We start from the raw sequence: 19,827 nt of genomic DNA, 5'->3' as shown, positions 1-19,827 counted from the left end.
CGATTGCGAGTATGGCAATGACTTGGTATCTCCCCTTAATTCGCAGACTTACCCCGGGCGTGATCATCATCTGGATGGGCAGTCCCTTCGCCTGGGACAGGTTGTCGTCATCAACCCCGCCCCCATCTCCGTCTCCGCCTCCCTCGGCGCCCTCTGACCCGGGGGCGGTGTTACTGGCATTGGTGGCATTGGTGGCTGTGGCCACGGCTGTTGCCGCACTGGATGCGGCCACCATGGCCAGGTTGTTGGCCACTCCTCCTCCGGTTGCACCTCCATTTCCGTTGGGGGCCTTTTGCTGGGTCTGCTGCATCTGCAACATCTGTTGCTGCTGCTGCTGTTGCTGTTGCTGCTGCAGCAGCAATGCCTGCTGCTCGCGGCGATAGCTCTCCATGGCCATCATCGAGGTCTGGCGGGCATTGGGATTGTCGAAGCTATACGGCGGCACTGCATCCTGCTCAGAGCTGGATCCGCGTCGCTAAACGAAAGGAGATGGGGTTAGTATGTTTCCCGGCAAAGATGTTAAAGGCGCTTAGGAGGGACCATTTCCTTACAATTTTTAGGGCACTTCGTACTTACAAGGCATGATTCCAATTCTTGGAAATGGGGAACCATGAGAAACTTATGCTTAAAATGATTATTATAGTACTATTGTAGCTTAACGAAAAATGTAAAAAGTTCTAAATCTACTGCTATTAATTGGGTTTATCTGGGCAATTAAATTGCTCATGGGGCCCTACTTCAAATTCCATCTGAAGAGAGTTAGTTGTACCGGAAGTACGCACATATATCTTACAGATATGTAGAATTTTATAGGTGAACATATGTACATTGTACATTGAACATTGTACAGGGAAACTAAAGCTTTCGATATTGAGGAGGACTTATAAGGGATACTTGCCGCCAAGTTCCCTTGAGGCTGACTTACGTTGTGCAGGTTGGAGTTGCGCAGGTTGGCTACGTGGTCGTAATTCTTGTAGCATCCGGTTCCGGTGGTGGCCGGATTGCGTCCGCTGGTGGACTCGCCTTCGGTGCTGTTGCCGTCCGTTTGCGAGAGATTGTGGCCTGTGGGCGATCGGCGGAGCGCGTGGGTTAAACGGTGCCAATTTTTGAGTGATCGTGTGTGACTCTCGCGCTTTTCTGCTTGGCATTCGTGTGTGTTTGTGGTGGTGGTGGGTGGGTGTATCGGTGTGGGTGGGTGTGTTAACGTGTTAACGTGTAGTCGGGTTATTATCGGGTTATCAGGTTATATTTCAAATTCACGATCGGTTTGTTTGGTTTTGGTTTTGGTTTTCGGAGTTCACGCAAAGAAGCCATGAATGCATTTTGTCGCCATTTCGTTTCGCATTTGTTTAGCCGACAGACGTCAGTGGTGGTATATACACAGGGTTATATATATCGTATATAGTTTAAAATGAGTTAGAGCGGGTTTTGGATTTGTTTGGTTTGGTTTGGTTTTTCGTTTCAAATCAAAAGAGGGAAAAAAGAAATATAAATGAGTTCCATGAATGTACTTATTTTTCGCTATATTTTGATAAATATTTGTTACGACGACGATGACGACGGCGACCACAAAAACGTTTGGGGCTAAGTTAGATTTAGTTTAGATTAGTGGGATACAGTGAGGACAACATTGAAGAACGACGTCTATAGTTCAGGTTTAATTTGGGCTTACTCTTGGGTGTGGTCAAATGGGTTAGAACAACATTTAGTTAACTGGTGATGCTATTGGCTGGTAAGGACTACTATAACAATAGATTATAGTCTAGAAAGTCATAAAGTTAGTAGTCAGACTAAGCTAATAGTAACATTTCTATTGAATATAGTAGATACAAAACAGAAACGAACTGAATATCCTGCGGAAAATTCATTTAATTTAATTTCCCTTCATTTTTGTCCAAATAACTAATATGTTTTCATTGAAATTTAAGTTTGATTGGCTATTTACAGTTTTTTTTAGAAAGGGTAGCGAAAGTCCAGTGGAAAAATGAAGATTTTATTTATCTAGAAATGGATTTTTGTACAAGAAGTATGAGAGGACATAAGAAAGTTCTTAAAAATCTGTAAAATATTTATCAGTCTTTTAATATGAAACTTGAAACTATTTGTGATTTTTGTGAGTGTCTGAAATGTCAAGTGCTTTGAATGGACGCGGCAAAACAAATGTGCGAAACACTGCTCTCTTGGTTTTAAATTTCAAATAGACAAAATTCCGATTCATGGTCATTTACGCCATTCACGTTCAGGTGTGTGATCTTGTATAATTAGACCGAAATACGAAGGGAATGTTAATGAGAAAAATGGAAAGAAAAACCTCTCCTGATGAGTCAGCGAATGAAATTGGCTCCTCACTGTGGCCATTCCTGCATTCAAGGCTTGAACTCAAAATCTGGCCAAGCTTCAAACACCAAATATATAGACACTCATGGATTGGCGGTATGTTTGGATTAGCTGGTACAATGAAATAATACAGCGCAGTTGGGTTTTGGTTTTATTGCTAATTTCACAGACACACAAAGTTGTTTACGGCTTTAACAGTAGTACACAAAAGTACGAGTACAGTACACAGTTATTCATTGGGGTTAGTACGAGTACGAGTAGGAATACGAGTACGATTACGAGTACGAGTACGAGTACGCGTACGGGTACAAGTGAGTATTCATATTCACTGTATGTTCTTGATCGATCATACATGGCTTGAGCATAAATAGAGCGTACACAGTTTCTATAGATTAGTTCATAGGATAAGAGCATGCAGCGCGTTAGATTGGATTTAATTTTGTAACAAAGGCTTTAATAATGTGAAAACGAAAGTTCGAGGACACACACACATATATAATAAGGTTATTAGTAGGAAAACAAGAGGAAATGGAAAAATATTAAGTAAAAGGCACGTAAAGGCTTTTTGGAAAGTCAGTCCGGTTGCGATTTTATAATTGTTTTTTAAGGACTCTAGCTTCTTTGAGCGCAATGATAGAAATGTTTGAACTATGTGGAACTTAAGGCAAATCATAGGTAATCGTTCAAATATCACACACAAAAAAGGGCTTCAAAATCTGTATACAATATGTATATAACTTGGTTCGAACTGCTCAGCTCGCTTATTTATATCGGTATATATGTTTGGGCTCACAATTTAACAAAACTTCAGCTTCGGTTGTGTGGCCTGTTATATCTTAAAGTATTTATATATGGCTGCAAACTAGGAGCAATTTGCTTTAAATAAGGCAAGTTCTTTTGTTTTCCGTTGTGCTTATGCGTTTTTAGGAACGTATCGCCATCGTTTGCTAGGTTTTCTGTCTCTACATTTGGAACGAGTATATTTCATTTGGTATACCTAATGCACGCTATATATCGCTGATGCGCTCTCTAAATTAAAAACTAAGCTTACCCTCTCACAGCTACAACAACTAAGTTCATAAATAAGGCTTGCTCTGTTGTTGTTCGTTATGGATATTCACATCTCTTGGGTTATTTCGATTTCGTCATCGATTTCGATTTGGTTTACCCCATGGTGACCACTTGAAGTGTTTTATGTCCATGGAGGGAATTATTTTTGACTAGTGCGCTCGATAAATGCCTTCTTGGAGTTTACAAAGAGGTTAGGCCTAGTTATTCGCTAAGATTTAGACTAAATCAAAATTGTGCTTACGCGGATTGTATTTTCAGAGTTCGGCTCTCGAATGGCGTGTTGTGTTAGCATTTCTCATTTTGGATTGGGTTGCATGGGGAATATGGTAATTCCTGGAAGATATTTGGCACACACATGCTGCCACACCCACTACTGCTGCAAATCACATTTGGGTACTTGAAAGTTTTGCTTGCAGACGAATTCGCGTTGGAACCAAATGGATATAGCATAAACTGGCCAGGCAATCGGTTATCAAAATAAGTAACTCAAAACCAAGAACATCAGCAAATTTGAGGGGGTCTTCATTTCGTTTCAATTTGTTTTAGATTTATTTTCAAGTGCTGATGGACATTAGCAAAACTTTCAATATACGATAGTACGATGAAGCATACGCCTTTTGTTTTGTTTTTCAGCTAGCTCTTACACACAATACAAACATATGAATGCTGTAAGAGTTAGTAACATAAATCAGGAAATAATGCATCAAAAATAGAAATAATTCAATTGGCCCTTATCGCATCTAACTCTTATGCTGAGTTTTAAAATAAGAGGAAAACGAACTATGGCAACGTGGCGTATGCGCAATGCATAATTACGGTTATTTAGCAGCAGCGACTGTGTGACAGCATGTCTGTATGAGTGTGAGTGTCTCGTGTGCGTGTGTGTGTGTGCGGGTATGGGGCGCCTAAAAGCAGTTACATTTAATCACAACATTCAATTGGAAAATAAATCAAAAATGGAAGTACACAATTCATTTGATTTCTGATTGATTCGAAGCTTTAAAGCAAGCCTACGCATTTGGGCTAACTGCTAACCAAATGTTATTTAGTTCACTTTTTGTTTGTTTTGGAAGTACTTTCGCTTAAGTCTAGGACTCTTGTGTGTGTATGTGTGATTGATTCGTGTACGTGTGTGTGTGTGTGTTGAGGGTGTGTTTGTAACAAATTGCATTTGCTCTCGACTAATTTACATATACAATAACAATCGCCTGTCATTCTCTTAGCTAATTTCGCTTAGTGTAGATGGTTGTAGGTTGTTTTTTTTTTGGGTTCGGGTTGTTGTTGCTGTGGTTGCAGCGGTTTGCCAGCGGTTTTTGTGGTGATTCAAGGGCGGCTTTAGCGGCTGTCTTCGTTGTCACTGGAGCTGTTCTGCTGCTGGGCGTCCCGCTCCTCCAGCAAACTGCGATTCAGCTCCTGGATTCTGGCGGAGAGGGCGCGGCGACGGGGCGTGCCAAAGGAGGGCGGCGGGGGCGCCTCTATCAGCGTGTTTTTCTCGCCTAGGTCAAAATCAGCCGCATTTAATTTAATTAACGTTTTTAATTCATTTGGTGTGTGTGTTTTTTTTTTTTTTTTTTTTTTTGCAATTTTTTAAAAATCGTATGTGTGTGTGTGTAAAATGTTTGGGTTTCGAAATGGTTGGAAAATTCAAAGAATGTCGTGAGCAGAAAGTAGAAAAAGAAGAGCAGAGAAAAGAACACGTTGTAGGTAGATATTTAGAGGCTAGTAGTTCTAGGCATATGTAGGTCCCATAACGACTTCGATTCGCTAAATTACAACTACATTTGGCTAAGAGAATGAGCATATACATCATATGGTTTCATGTGTGTTTGTGTTCGCTTTATATATAATTGTATGTAATCAGCACTTGAAAATTTTCTAAAAATGTTTGTTGTATTTATAATAATTTGTATTTCTTTTTTTTCTATTTGACATTATCAATTAAGTTCGAAATGTTAACTCTATGTTGAGCATTCAAATTTGCTATGGTTGTGGCGGAATCAAAACAAGAATCAAGCAATGAGTAGCAAAATGTCATCATCATAATTCGCAATTCTGGGCAAACGTCCAACTGAAGTCAGCAATTAGGCAAACTCAATTTAACTGAAGGCAAACTTAAACCGAACAACGCAACAAATTGCAACAGCAATTGCCAGCTAATCACTAGATCCTTGGCTATATATACAGGACGACTCAGGGCTTTATATATATACTTCGGATTGCAGCTGTGCGGGGCAACATTTCGGGTTGTTATATACTGTTAATGATTGATTACCCATTGTTATCAAATCTTATATTTATTTTCTACTTTACATTACTTGAAAATAAGTAAAAATATGTGTTTGAAACTACTAGATAACTGCAATTCTACTTAGATGAAATATGTCACTATATGTGTATATGGTTATAATGTTTTAGCTATTATTTGAACTTTAATTGCAAAACAACCTTTACCACCTACAATGTTTTAAACTTGCATGTGATAAGTTGATACTAGTAGAATAATGTATATTTTAAATTAAGTCATACAACATTTTTTCTGTCTCAATTTATCAAATCCCTGTACAGCTGCAACTACCTAACTTCCACTTAGCGAAAGCTAAAAAGAAAAGCTGAAGCCGCGTGGAATCTCTCCCTGCACTAAGCTAAATATGTATGAAATTACTGTAACTTATTGAATACACCAAAATACACTAAGAGAAAAAGAGAGAACTCCAGAGGGAGGGAGAGAGAGAGTGTGCGAATACTTATGGTACAATAGTGTGTAGCTGTAGTCGGCGCGTGTGTGAGTGTGTGTATCTGTGTATCGTATCCGTGTGTCTATGGGCTATTATTATTGGAAGCGATTGTCAAAGGCTACGGCATTTATTAGAGTTGAATAATACGATTTGTAGGGTGGCAAAGGTGGGCTAGGCTACGTATACGCAATGTAGTCACCTGGGGCGCTTTGCACATCGAGGGTCTGCCTGCCTATATTGGGGGTGCTGCTTTGTCTTTTACCCTTCGGATGCACGACATTTGTTTGCTTTCCTAAAATAAAACACAGTTCGGAGGGTTGAGAGGGTTAGGGCTGCGGGGTTCTTGTTCAGCGGGGCTTTCGACGGCTTTAAAGGGCCGTGAGATTCCATTGCCTACTTCTAGGCGCGCGGCTTTATACAGCAGAGGTGTCGATTTACGGGGTTTCGGGGGTTCGGGGTGTGTGTGCTTTGTACAAGTGAAAACCCCACTAATTTCGCGCTTAATGCGATAAGTACAAAAGCATTTGCCTAATTGACCATTATTGTGTGACGCTGGGGGTGTTTCTGTATTGTAGGGGTTTTGGTGGGTCTAAGGTCTACTTAAGGGAACTTAAATGTAACTCAAATTTCTTAACAAGTTTACAATTGATCACTCGAACGTAGGTCTGAGCTCGGAATAATCAACGGTTCAACAATTTCTATCATCTTACGGCTCAGCAGTCGCAGGACTTGCGTCCGACTTCTGTGATTGCTATTTACACGCCTCTAGGCTGGATTTTAGATACAGCTTGGTAACGGAACGAAAGTTAAACCAATCTGAACTGATAGTGCGAAAAAGCCAGGAACCGAAATCCATGCCAAAAGTATAAAAATATTAAAATGATTACTTAGACAGCTAACGCACAAAACTACACAAGAGTAAGCAAAGTTTAAAGGAGTGGGATTTTTTGGGACTTGGGTGATACACCTAAAATATATGATACAATTATAAATCCTTTTAAGCTCTCATTATAATGGTATAATAGTATAATAAAAGTACAATCAACTTTGGCATATCATATATTTTTGTGTAGTTACTAGAGTTAGTTGTAGGATAATAAGCATAGCATGAGGCGTAAGGATCGACTTAGCAGATCCCTTCAGTCGGCTAGTTTAGTGTTAGTAGATACATAAGCAAGGCACATTCCTTAAAGCTAGTGGTAGGGGGTGGATCTTACCTGTGTCGACAATCACATCGATGAGATCCATGGACTTGGCGAAGGCATCTTTCAGATTGATATGATGAAAGGAGACAATGCTGCCCTCGCGCTTGGCACGATCGAGTGCCTCGCGACGCTTGAGGGCCTTTTCGCGGCGCATCTGATTCTTATAAAATTCAGCAAAATTGTTAACGATGATGGGAATAGGCAAAGCGATTACCAGAACACCGCATATGCAACACACAGTACCAATAACCTTTCCCAGTGCAGTTGTGGGATAGATGTCCCCGTAGCCAACAGTTGTCATTGTAATACCCGCCCACCAAAATGTTTCCGGTATTGAAACGAATTTTGTATCCTTTTCATCCTTTTCGGCAAAATATGCCAGCGAAGAAAATATGAGAACGCCCATGGCCAGGAACAGCATTAGTAGACCGAGTTCCTTATACGAGTTACGCAGCGTAAAGCCTAACGACTGCAGGCCCGTTGAGTGACGGGCCAGCTTAAGGATTCGCAGGATGCGCATGATGCGAAAGACCTGCACCACCCGACGCACATCCTGGAACTGGTCCGTTGCATTCTTATTCGTTTCCAATAGAAATAACGAAACAAAGTATGGGAGTATTGCCAATAGATCGATTATGTTAAGGCCGCCCTTAAAGAACTTCCACTTGTCCGGCGAGGCGCTAAACCTAAGTATGTACTCTAGAGTGAACCACGTGATACACACGGCCTCAACCATTGCCAATTGCGGATTATCCTGTGGTGTACCGTTGTCAATGTGTTGTAGTTGTGGTAGGGTGTTCAACGTCAGGGCTATGGTAGACAGGACTATGAATAGTATGGATATCACTGCGATAACCTGCGAACGGTAAAGAACAATCGAGACTTTGTCGAGACCATGATTCAGCAACGATTCAATTTCAATGCAATCAAATCACAACGATAATAGTAGGTATTTGTAAGGTATTTGATATTTGATATTTGGTTTTTTGTTTTTATATTTGGTAGGCACATAACACGATACGTTCATTCCATATCAAGTCTGTCTTTTATACACATCTAGTTTTGGTTTTTTGGGTTTCAATTAATTGTAAAACACGGTCACAACAATCAGCAAAGTTCAGCGAGTTCTCTCCACGAGAGTTAACTTTGATTCTGTATGACTATCTGCTTTTTAATTGGGTTAAGTAGACATTCTGTTAGAGTTCTGGTCTCGAATTAAGCTTCTTCTGGGGATTGTTAGTCGAAACTTGGTCTGTTAATTTTGGTGGTAACTATATCGTTTCATTGGGCAGGGGTAACGCTTTATTTGGGTTCTTGGTTGGCTTTCCTAAACAGTTCTTTGTACTTTTCAAAGGCTGCTGTACTATATGTGAAGTATATATTTATTCGTCGTGAATCCTTCTTCGTAAATCAAACCATAACTCAAAATCAAAGGTTGGCAACAAACGAAAACACAAAAACGCAAAACATGGGTTGGGTATTATTTTGATCCTAGGTCTCGAAGTTTCGGGGTCTCTAGTCTAGATCAACTCTTTCTCTGGAAGGTGTGAGTGTAAGTGGTTGAGGTGGTTCTGTGGTTAGTGGTTCGGTGGCTAGTGGTTGGTGGTGTGCGTGTGGTTGTGGTTGTGGTTCGGGTAATAGTTGTGGTGTGGGTAACTGTAAGTGTGAGTTCTTGTTGTGGGGACAGATCACATGACGCAACACAAGGACATAACACACCTACATACTTATCAGCTATACGTGTGTGTGTCTAATCGGTTCTATTATGGTATGAGGGTGAACCAGGGGGGGCACTCCGTCGTTAAATAAGAGACGCTACCCTTGGGGTCTGCAGTCGACATAATTGTTATATAATAACCTTATTTTGAATATATTCTACATGGTATAATCCTCAGAAATCACCGAAATTACGCTCTTCGCTGTTTGTGTATTTGTTTTGGGTTTGACTTGTTTTCTCTTGGAAAATAATGTTTGGTTAACTAAAGTGGTTCAAATTCATGATTTTTCTAGCAAATGACAAAGGAAGAAATCCAAATCTAATTCAAATTCAAATGCATAACTTTCGTACCAAACGAGCTAGGAATTACAATTACGAGATAGGGATTCCAAATCAAATCAAACGAAATTAAATTAGAAACTATAAATCGCCGGTCGGCCATCAAATAATTGCATCTGTCACGGAAACACAAATACGCCGTGAAATTATGCATTTATTTTTCGGCCTGTTGGACGGATTTCTCTTTGTAAACAAACACACTTAAACCATTTTAATTGCTTGTCTCTAAATAATACATTTAATTTACCAAAAACTGCCAATTGCAGAGATTGAAGTGTTCGGAACGGGGGAGAAAATGGATTTTCGGGGCACAGGAGGCCTGTCAGAAATGCAGAATTTCAATTGCGATTTCAATGCCAGATGGACTGCCATTGCCGCATTAAGCCGCATGGCTTCGTACTTATTCCGAAACTGAATCGGGATTCATGTGGAATGGGGGAGGGCTGAGTGTTGGGTGGAATGTTGGGTGTGCGTGTGACTGACAGTCGAGAGGGGGTAAGAGATAGATATAGAGATAGAGAGAGAGAGAGAGAGAGAGAGTGAGAGATTGGTTGAACATCTTGGACATGCCACGCCCCCAAAGTGGAATGCATAGATAACTCTTCTGTGAGTGTCCAGATCTACCATAGTAGGCCACTGTACGCAACCACGCAGTTCTGGTTTCGGAATTGGATTGGGTTCGGAATAGGAGCATGGATCATGGATCATGGATCATGGATCATGGACTTTGGACTTGGGGTTTTTGGATGGGGCAAGCTGAATTTCATAGTTCTGCTTCGTTGGATGAGCTGACTTCTCTATTTATGGCTTATGGCTTGCTACGTATAGATACAAAAGTTAAAGATACAGATTATGCAGTTATTAGACAAAAGATACATAGTCAAGAAGGAGTCATTACGTAAGGATAAACAAAACGCACTAAAGGATACACAAACCAACTAAACCGAAAATAAACCAAAAACGAGAGGATACATTTTGATGGTGCTAGTTAGCAACGATGAGAAATAGAAGGAGGAGTGGAATAAAGTCAAAGTACAGATACTAGATACTATAGTTACAGATAGATACAAGTGCGAGAGGGCACGCGAGGGGACTTAGAAATAGAGAAAAAGAGGGCTTAGACATACAGATGGGTTCATAGAGTTAGAGGGCGATGTTCTTGCATTGAAGTGGTCTTGGTCTTGGACCGTCAAACTTCGGGAAAGTTAATTAAATTTCCATAGTTTCGGGGGATTCGGGATTGAGCGGGTGGGGCAGGGCGGGCGGGGCGAGGGCGAGGGGCGAGGGGCGAGGGTTTCAACAATCTACTTGAGATGGTGGTGAGGCTATACAAACAAATTTACTTTCGATTCTTATTTCGCTTTCGATTGAACAGAATGCATTGGAGTTGAGTTTCGTAAACAAAAAAGTTTGTGTGCGAATTATCACTTTGGCATACTGTAGTTTTGGATTTTGGAACTGCTACCATTGCTGCTCAGTCATGAAGGTGGTTGGGGGTTTTCGGGGTATGGATAGGTTTCGCTGGGTTGAAAACTAAACATGATGTCGCAATACTCCTAGCTGGCTTACTTGATCACAGTCTCCGGAAAAAAACATTGAAACGTAACTGAATATGCACTAAACTCACAACAACTACAAAGTTCAAAGCGTAGCAAGTTGTCTAAAGCGGTTTCTGCTGCTTGAGGCCTACAAAAATCAAAGTTCTCTCTATAAAGCCGCTGACAACAGAGCCGTAATATGTAAAAATCAAAATATATATGTATATATAGCGATAAATTAAGCTGAAAGTCGGTGATCCGAGCCTTATAGATACTTTGCAAAGTTTAAACTTTAAATAATATATACATTTTCTTGACAAACTGTTGCCTTTTTTGAAATTTGCGAGGTGATTGGTTCAAAGTACGTGAAAAAGTGTAAGTTATTATATTACAAAAATACGAATATTAATTAGGCGGATAACGTTGAATATCCAAACGTTATATAAACGTTATGTAAAGTTATTTGGTTCTTTTTATTCCTATTGTTATATTTTATAGGCTCGCTTCTTTACAGGAAAACTAAACCTTTGCAACTGCATGAAAAAGGATAACAAATTTGAATTAACTTCCCTGAACCAGGCTGAAATCCACTTGAATTACAAGTAATGGAAGGTCGATGGATTACAGAGCAAGATCTCAGGGTCGAAGCAAATTGAGGAGATAGGTAACAGGTGAACAGTGAAAAAGAGGTGATGAGCTGAGGTGTTGTGGAAAATAAGGACAATATACAGTCAAAAAACAATTCATGCGACAAGAAAATCGGGACAAAAGAGCTTCGACTTAAATATATAAATATAAGGATAATATACAAATATACAAAGGTTTACATAGGGCACTCATCGCAATCGCTGTACAATCCAAACTAAATCTAGATCAAAAAGGGTAAACTTCACGTCAGTTGAATACCAGAACTAAAAATCACATTCAATTTTAATTCAAAATAGGGGAGTGCAAAACTTTAAGTGTTTTTGCTCAGTGTTCGAGTGTAGTAGTGTGAGTGTGTGTATCTGTGTGTCGATGGGAACTAAGTTCCGGCTAAAATATTTGATCAGGTTTGCATTTGGTTCACGTGGAGTGTTTTTTTTTTCATTTTTTTTACGGGTTGTACGTTTTGTGGTTTTGGTTTTCGGTTTTTCGGTGGTTTGTTGGGGTTTATCAGGGGTGTGGGAAGTGGGCGTGGGTGGTTTTCGGTGGGTGCATGAGTTGGTTCGCATACTTTGTTCGACTCACTAAAAAACAAACAAAATTCGATACAAACGGCTATAGAATTCAGTACGAATCGACTACGAAATTCTATACTAGTGGCATTCAAATGCAGCAAATTTGGTGGGTTAATATTTCAAGTAGGAGATTTCGTTCGATCGATATATAGTTTGGTTACGGGTTTCGTATACCGAAATCAAAAGGCTAAACTAAAACTCAAAACCGAACAGAGACGATGAATTTTACATGTAGTACCCTTTGGGGATATTGGAATAGAGTTATTCGATTTGATGCTAATTTAAAGAGGGGACTAAAACTTCGAAGGCACCGTAGACGTCTCTAAAAGTAAATACATTTGTGTGTGTGTAAGTGTTTTGTGTATATGTTCGAGTGTCGGATATTTTAGGTACTCAAGGTCCAATGTTTACGAAGGAATTAGGTTAAAACACAATAACAACGAGAGTTAAATAAATTTCTTCCTTATGCAATACACACGAGATTACAACATGACATCAAATATATAGGAAAAGAATACGAGGGTTTATAAACGACATACATATATGTATTATATATATCATCGCCAATGGAAAGGAAAATACCAACACAAAAGGCAAACAACTTAACAACAATTTGGATATCATATTTTTCCAATTTCGTTATTGTTGTTTTTTTTATTTTGGTGTAAGAACAAATAAAATAAACACTATTGAATATTTTTGGAGTATTTTTTGCGTATTTTCTGTTTCTTGTTTGTCTTGTGAGCGCGCTTTGGTTTCTTGCTGAGTTGTTTGTCGCTTTCAACGAGGCGAAGATATCAACTGAGGTTTCTAACTGCTTTTGGTATTAGATAAGAGCTAGATTTGTTGGTTCTCATATTTATCATTTCGTTGAAAAAAGGATGTGTTTAGGCGTGGTATTAAAAATAAACCAAAAAAGTACAGAACTAAAAACGTTGTTAGTTTCTTCTTTCTCTCTGACAGAAAATCGAGTTAGTTATTGAAGAAAAAACATAAATAAAAATACGATAAAAGTACAACTGCAAAGGGCTCTGGAAATTTTTCATTACCTTTTAAATGGAACAGAAAAGTTTAAAATTGAAATAATAATTTATATGGAATGGTTACATTCTCGCAAAAATCCAAATAAGGTTTCAGACACTGAGAATACATTCCATATAATTAATTAAATAAAAAGAAATTAAAAATGGTAAACCTAAATGAGTTTCAAAATAAAAAGTACATAATTCAAATAAAAAAGGAACTCATAATCGAATGAAAAATTATAGGAGATGCACCCAAATATGTTGTAATTATTTCCATTCTCCCACCAATATCATTGGTTAAAGCCAAAGCTAAAGTAACAGATCGAGGCAAATAATCGGCTGTATAATACAAGCTGAAGCCAAACTGAGATCGTTTTGAGTGAGTGTTTCAATGGTGATATTTATAGATGTGTGTGGTTGTGTGCCCGGGTCTTTAAAGCTAATCAAGGGGTATATATATACATATACGTGGTACAAGGCCAGCCAGAATGAGGGACCCTGGGTCCGCCCGAAAATTCTGATCTGATCCGAATCCTAATCGAATTCTCCCCCTAGCACATGGAAAATGGAAATGTATTACAACACCTTTTTGGCCACTTCTCCCCAGAGTCCTTTCTCGTTACAATATTTTCGAGGATTTCTACAGCACACCTGCCGCCTGGTCATATCGCTTATTGCCCATTCCCAAACATGGTTACAGTGGGGTGTTTGGGGGATTTGGGGAGAACATTAGAGATAAACAGAGAGAGATTACTTCACCATCATCATCAACAATTAAGAGATATACGTATTAATAATATTCAGAGTAGATATAAATAGTTTATATATAGTTGTATGTATACAGGGCTTGTCAATTTCGCAATTATACTGTGTGTGATGTAAAAAAGACTGGATTAGAGAAACGATTAGTAAACAATTTTGGGCAGTTTCGATTGCTCGATCAGTACTGGCTTGACCTTTGGGCTAATTTGAACTCTCTGGGTGTCGTCGCGTGTTCCGATTACTAATACTCCAACTAGAACTTAAGCTCAAACTAAAACATAGTATGCATCTTATTCTAGAAGAGGGTGTGGGATTGGTTAGGCGAAAGCAGAAATTAAGGGGTTAACTGAAGGAAACTCAATTTAAATGGTGCCGTAAACTCTTCATCCTCCGTTATATTATTTCCTTTTTTGGAGGTTACTCCTCTCAGATCTCTGGCGACTTCCAAGTTCCGTTCGATGGAGGAAGACTACTGTCCTGTCCGATCTGTACGATACATGACACAAAAGCTGGAAGCACTTCGATATGGAATTTACACATGAGATCAGCCGTATATACAACACCGATGTGGATCCCAGGGGATCTGCGCGCTAAGCAGCGGAATATATAGTAGTTAGGCGATATCATATCTTATGGTACAGATAACTGGAGGACATTCGATCGAGTAGCGAGTAACCAGTAACGAGTAACGATAAAGGTATCGAGTATATATTCTTTCGGAGTGCAAGCATATCGGATTGAATCGCAAAAGCAAGTGATGAATTGGCAGATTTTTACAGCATTGAGAGTGGGTATTTGATAGAGATATAGAGATAGATATGTTGCTGTTATCCTTACACTATATAGTACTCAGATCTGCTCGACGGCTGAGTTATATTACAAAGTGCAAGAGCTGGCGATAGTGTAAAAATAATAGTGACTTTGCACAGAACCAAAGTTCAACTACATAAGAGTAACTCAAGAGGTAATCAAGAACTCAAAAGTTTGAAGAGAAGTTGGTGGAGGGGATTTCCGGGATTTGGTTATCGAACTTAATAGGGTTTCTTACGCTTGACATTGACACGGTTCACAGTTCAACGGTTAGAAACACAATACGAACACATCTATGAGAATCTTTGGGTATCGTTAAGAGGAATTTGGGAGGGCACAGAGAAAAAAGATGATTCAACAACATCATGTTAATAATAAATTTATAAATTTAGCTAAGGTGAAATACCTTTTACAGAAAAGCTGAATCTTTTTTCTCAGTGCTTTATTTAGGGTACTGGAGTTAGGACACTATAGACTACCTTAAGGTCGGGGCAACCGACTGGACTTACCCGGGCGGCGAAACTGGTGTTGGGCTTCTCCAGGAGCTCCCACAGATACTTCTGGTACTCGGCGCATTTACCTTCGCCGAACTCCTCCTCGTCGCGCTGCCGCAGGGACTCGGCCTCCTTGCGCATCTCCTCGTGGACGTTCTCCTTGCGCTGGTGGTACTTGTGCTGGCAGCAGGACTCCAGGTACAGTTCGTCGACGCCCCAGTACTCCAGGTCATCACTAAACGCGAGCACGCACATCTCGTCGACGATGTGCAGCTTGCCGGTGCGATAGAAGTTCAGGATGGAGCTGAAGCTCTTCGGATGTCGGTCGAAGAAGTACTCGTTGTCCGCCAGCGAGTAGTCGTCGCACAGCTCCACGATGGCCTCGTGGGTGGTGCACTCCCTCAGCCGCCCGAGTCGCGTGTGGGGCAGCCGCTCCAGCGTCCTCCACAGGACCTCGTGCCTCACCCCGCCCACGTTGATGGACACGCGGCTGTTGACCGCCTTCGACTGGGCTATCATGAACGGCTCGGGCGGCGGTATGGAGGACATGGATCTGGAATGTGTCCGCTGCAGGGCGCCGGTGGTGTTGCTCTGGCTGTGGGTGGGTACACCGCCCGAAATCGACTGGCTGCTGGCACCACCGACGCCCCCGCCACCGACGCTGCCAACGATCTGCTGGGAGGTTGTGGGAATCGAGTGCGTTGGTGATGCGACTGGGAATGGGGCGTAGCGAACTTCCTTGCCTGCTGCTCCACTGCCCGATCCAGATCCGGCTCCAGTTCCTGTTCCTGGCCCTGCTCCTGATCCTGATCCTGATCCCGTGACTGATGCTCCCGCTCCCGCTCCCGTACCCGCACCCGCTCCTGCTCCTGATCCCACAGCACCAGCAGGAAGACCGGCGGATGGGCCAGCAAGGTGGCCGCCATCAGTGTAATCCAGGTGACGAGAAACGAGGCCTGCGGGATTAGCTGGCCCAAGGTGATAAGCAGCACCGCCAGCTGCTGGTATAGATCCGATGCCGATGCCACCATATGCACCAGCTCCACCGGTTCCCATCGCCCGCTCCCAATCGACATTACCGCTTGTATCGTAGTACGGCTGATTATCGCCGATGTCGGCAGGTGTTGCAGCCTGCAGTCCGCGTGCAATTGCAACTGCCTCGTTATGTTGCTGATACAGGATGTCTTGTTGCTGCTGCTGCTTGAGTTGCAGTTGCTGCTGTTGTTGCTGTTGCTGCTGCTGCTGCTGCTGCTTCGAGTGTTGCTGTTGCTGAGTCGCTTGTTGCTGTTGCTGTTGCTGGCCAGCAGCCTGTCCACATTGCAATTGCCCGACCATTTGTAATACTCCATTATTGGTTTGAAGCGGTGTCGATTCACCCGTTGCCCAGCGTACCGCCTCACGGTCCCTGTCGCGTTCGCCGACCATAAGTCTGCTGCAATGGGAGAACGGAGATTTGTTATCCTTGGAAACAAAGGTGGAGGAATTTAAAATGAAATTTTGGTACTCACCGCTACATCGCGTCAATTGTCGTCATTACAGCCTCCTTTTGGCGAATGTGCTGCTCTGTTGGCCGATGTCCTGCTCCTTTTCCTCTGCCGATTGCTATCGCCGGGGAAATTGATTTGGATTTCCGGTCCCGGTATTATCTGCGGATCTATAAATCGCTCAATTGCGGTCTGGCAGGCTGCTGGCTGTGTCCCCGGATTCCCTCATCTTTGGCTGTGACTCTGGTTCTCCTGGTTTCCAATGGCTTTCCTACGGCACCACTATCGTTGTTATGTCTATGATCACAGTTGTGTTCTGGTACTGGCCCTAGTTCAGGTTGAGATTGAGATTGAGGCTCAGGCGTGGTTTGGCAGCATTTTGTGGGGCAATAGCTGCAATTTATGACCAGAGATAAGGGGAAGGCAATCAGTAAAGGTCGCTTATTGCAAAGCAATTATATCTAACCGCATATCGGTGGCTGATAAGCCGCGTAAATTCCGAGCACCGCAATTATGAGTGCCGTGTAATCAAACACAAGCACAGTGCGCATATATCGTCAAGATTCAAATACATCAGAAACTATTTATTTTTTTGCATGTACCTAAAGTATGCATCACTATAAAATTTCAATTTTGAGGTCACCCCATTCACTTAACCCATGAATCACTGTTGTCGAACCCACATATTCAATCAGGCTACTTAAAGCTGCCACGCCCACTGTGCCTTCGGGTAATGAATCAATAGTTGCGGACAACTGATAAGATAGCAAACCAATCGCTGGATAGGGCTTTTCCTCTGGCTCCCTTTCCCTTCCATTTCCACCGACCCTTTTTGTAGCATACATTTGGGGGCAATTATCGCTAATTGCGTATGCAAATGAATGCAATTGCTGGTAAATCGCGCGCCACAAAAATCGAGGCCGCTTTCTCTTATTTATTAGCCTTTGCATTTAAATGCCTATTTTTGGTTTCCTTTGCATATTTGGCCTTTGCCCAGATTTTAGCCCTATGATTCAGTTGCTGCCGCATTGCAATCAAATTTGAATTTTTACGCCCCGCCGGAAATGGCAAGTAATATGCCTAACAGTCCGCGAATTTTTCAAATGGATTGCCCCATGCGTAGTGCCCTGGAAAATGTTAACTGACCTCCAACGACGGTCCTTTCGAACGTCTTCATTTCGTATTCATTCCCGCATTCGTATTCACATATTCACATTCTGGCCCACGTGAATACCCATTCGCATGCAGATTGCTGATTTGTGCGCCACCTGTCACTCTCACTGCCCTTTCACCTCGCGTGCCTGGGGTCAGAGTTCGCGAGTTATGACTGCGACGCAAATTATATAGTTTTGTTGCATTTTAGTCCGACTAAATTGTTGTTTATTAGCTACTTCTCCGAGTGCCCACTTGTGCTGGGAGTTACGTAATTGCGAATGGCAACGCCAAAGCTCGAGCAGTCACATTTTTGACAACATTTCTGGCGAGTTTGAGTTGAAGGGTAATGCCTTGCTTTCCAGCCGGATATGATGAAATTGGCGGCAGGAATGCACACATCAAAAATTTCGGAGCTATTCCAGAAGCCTTTACATAAGAGTACAATTTATTTGGTAAGGTTCAATATAAGTGTATTTTTATGAGCTATAATTCGCCTATAATAATCATATATTATCATAGTTTACAGCAATCTGCGTTATCCAACGGGTACTAATGGCGTGTAGAGTCACACTTTTTGATTAAATGGAAAGCTTTCGCTGGCACTGCTTGAATTTTCCATTCATTTTAATCGCGTGCAGACGAAAAGCAAAAGTTTTCCTCATTTTTATTGCAATTATTTCTGGCGCAAAATGAAACTAAACTGCATGCAAACTCTCAGCTCTTGTTTCAGCTGGCTTTTATATTTCTGCTGTGTTTTTTGCAAAGGATGCATGCAACATGTTAGCCCCGCAGCTCGACAATTAATTCCTTGATTGTGTGAGTGGGTATCTGTGAATGTGGGCTCAAGTGTGTGTGAGTGGGAAGTGGGCAACTTCACCTTGGAACCTGTTGAATTGCCTTGAGGCCACGGCAGAATGCAATTAATTTCCCATTTTAATGAGGTGAGACCTTTTCGTTGTTCCAGCGAAAGTTGGTCAAAAGCGTGTGAGAGGGCGAAAGCCATTTCTTTTGACTGCTTCTGGCCTTGTCATAAAAACTCGGCCAGATAATGGCTGCTAAAATTTATGGCAGCGCCCACTCACACGCCCACCCACATTTAGTGAAGCCCATAAATCTGCAAACATAATTTGCTAAACACGTATGCAGAACATTACAAAATGGCCTTAATTGCCCTCAAATGGTTTGACATTGTCCATCGCCGAGCAGCCTTGACTCTTCCCAGACATTTGGGAAACGGAAGAGGGCTACTCGGGTTACTAAACTGGGCTAAAACAACAGCCATATAGCCGTGGGGACATTATAAAGTTGCTGGCTGAATTTCATGACAGGGCTGAAAGTCTGAGCAGTCTCATGTGTGATTAATGATTTCTTTGCTTTGTTGACGCTAATTGAAAAATGTTGAGCAAACATCAGCGAAAATAATTAGAAACTTTGGTTACTAAGGGAAATTTGAGGGGAGCTGACTGATTGAAAATTTAAAATTCAAAGGAGGAGAGGTAATCAATTTCGAGGAAGCTGAGTGAAATATCTGAATAATGAAGAAGTATGATTAGAAAAATATAAAAAATAAAAGTTTATTTTAAAAATGTGTACTTATAAAACCTGCACAATTCGAATTTGGGCTTGTCCAATAGTTAGCCTTGGCAGACATCAATGCATCTGATCAAGAATGAATATGTAGAGCTGCGGGCACTAAGGATTTCCCTTTTTAGCGAACTCCCCGCTTTGACAAGATACATTGCATAAAATGCCAAAAACCCACTTAAGTGCTAAAAGCAAGCAAGAGTCCAAGCTTTTCCATTTGCATATTGCATGGCGGAATGCTTCCTGTTTTCGCCGGCAAGGGAAAGGGGTGAAAAATCGCCAGGACGAAACTAAAACTAAAACTGAAACAAAACTAAATTTAAGGCCCGCGGCAACAACAAGGCAATACAA

General features: G+C 41.4%; 1 protein-coding gene across 9 annotated transcripts in view; it reads right to left on the bottom strand.

Moving 5' to 3' along the window:
* The window catches only part of LOC6546377 (potassium voltage-gated channel protein Shab), a 56,711-nt gene that overhangs the window by 10,813 nt on the left and 26,071 nt on the right, over window positions 1–19,827 (bottom strand). For 4 of the 9 annotated variants that reach the window (XM_015158179.2, XM_026977858.1, XM_026977859.1 and 1 more), the window contains exons 3-7: window positions 16,762–17,130; window positions 15,269–16,685; window positions 7,361–8,204; window positions 926–1,062; window positions 53–475 (exon numbers count right to left, since the gene is read on the bottom strand). In XM_015158179.2, the coding sequence (XP_015013665.1) occupies window positions 53–475; window positions 926–1,062; window positions 7,361–8,204; window positions 15,269–16,678 (2,814 nt within the window). In that variant the 5' untranslated portion in view covers window positions 16,679–16,685; window positions 16,762–17,130. Of the gene's footprint in view, window positions 1–52; window positions 476–925; window positions 1,138–4,531; window positions 4,905–6,342; window positions 6,436–7,360; window positions 8,205–15,268; window positions 16,686–16,761; window positions 17,131–19,827 lie in introns of those variants that run through there. The other 5 variants (XM_015158183.2, XM_001971286.3, XM_015158175.2 and 2 more) reach the window with 3 other exon arrangements.

The sequence above is a fragment of the Drosophila erecta genome, unplaced genomic scaffold, assembly GCF_003286155.1.
Source record: "Drosophila erecta strain 14021-0224.00,06,07 unplaced genomic scaffold, DereRS2 tig00000021-arrow-pilon, whole genome shotgun sequence".
NCBI classification, from domain to species: domain Eukaryota; kingdom Metazoa; phylum Arthropoda; class Insecta; order Diptera; family Drosophilidae; genus Drosophila; species Drosophila erecta.
Note: the sequence above shows the minus strand (reverse complement) of the source record. Positions and strands in the feature narration are given on the sequence as shown.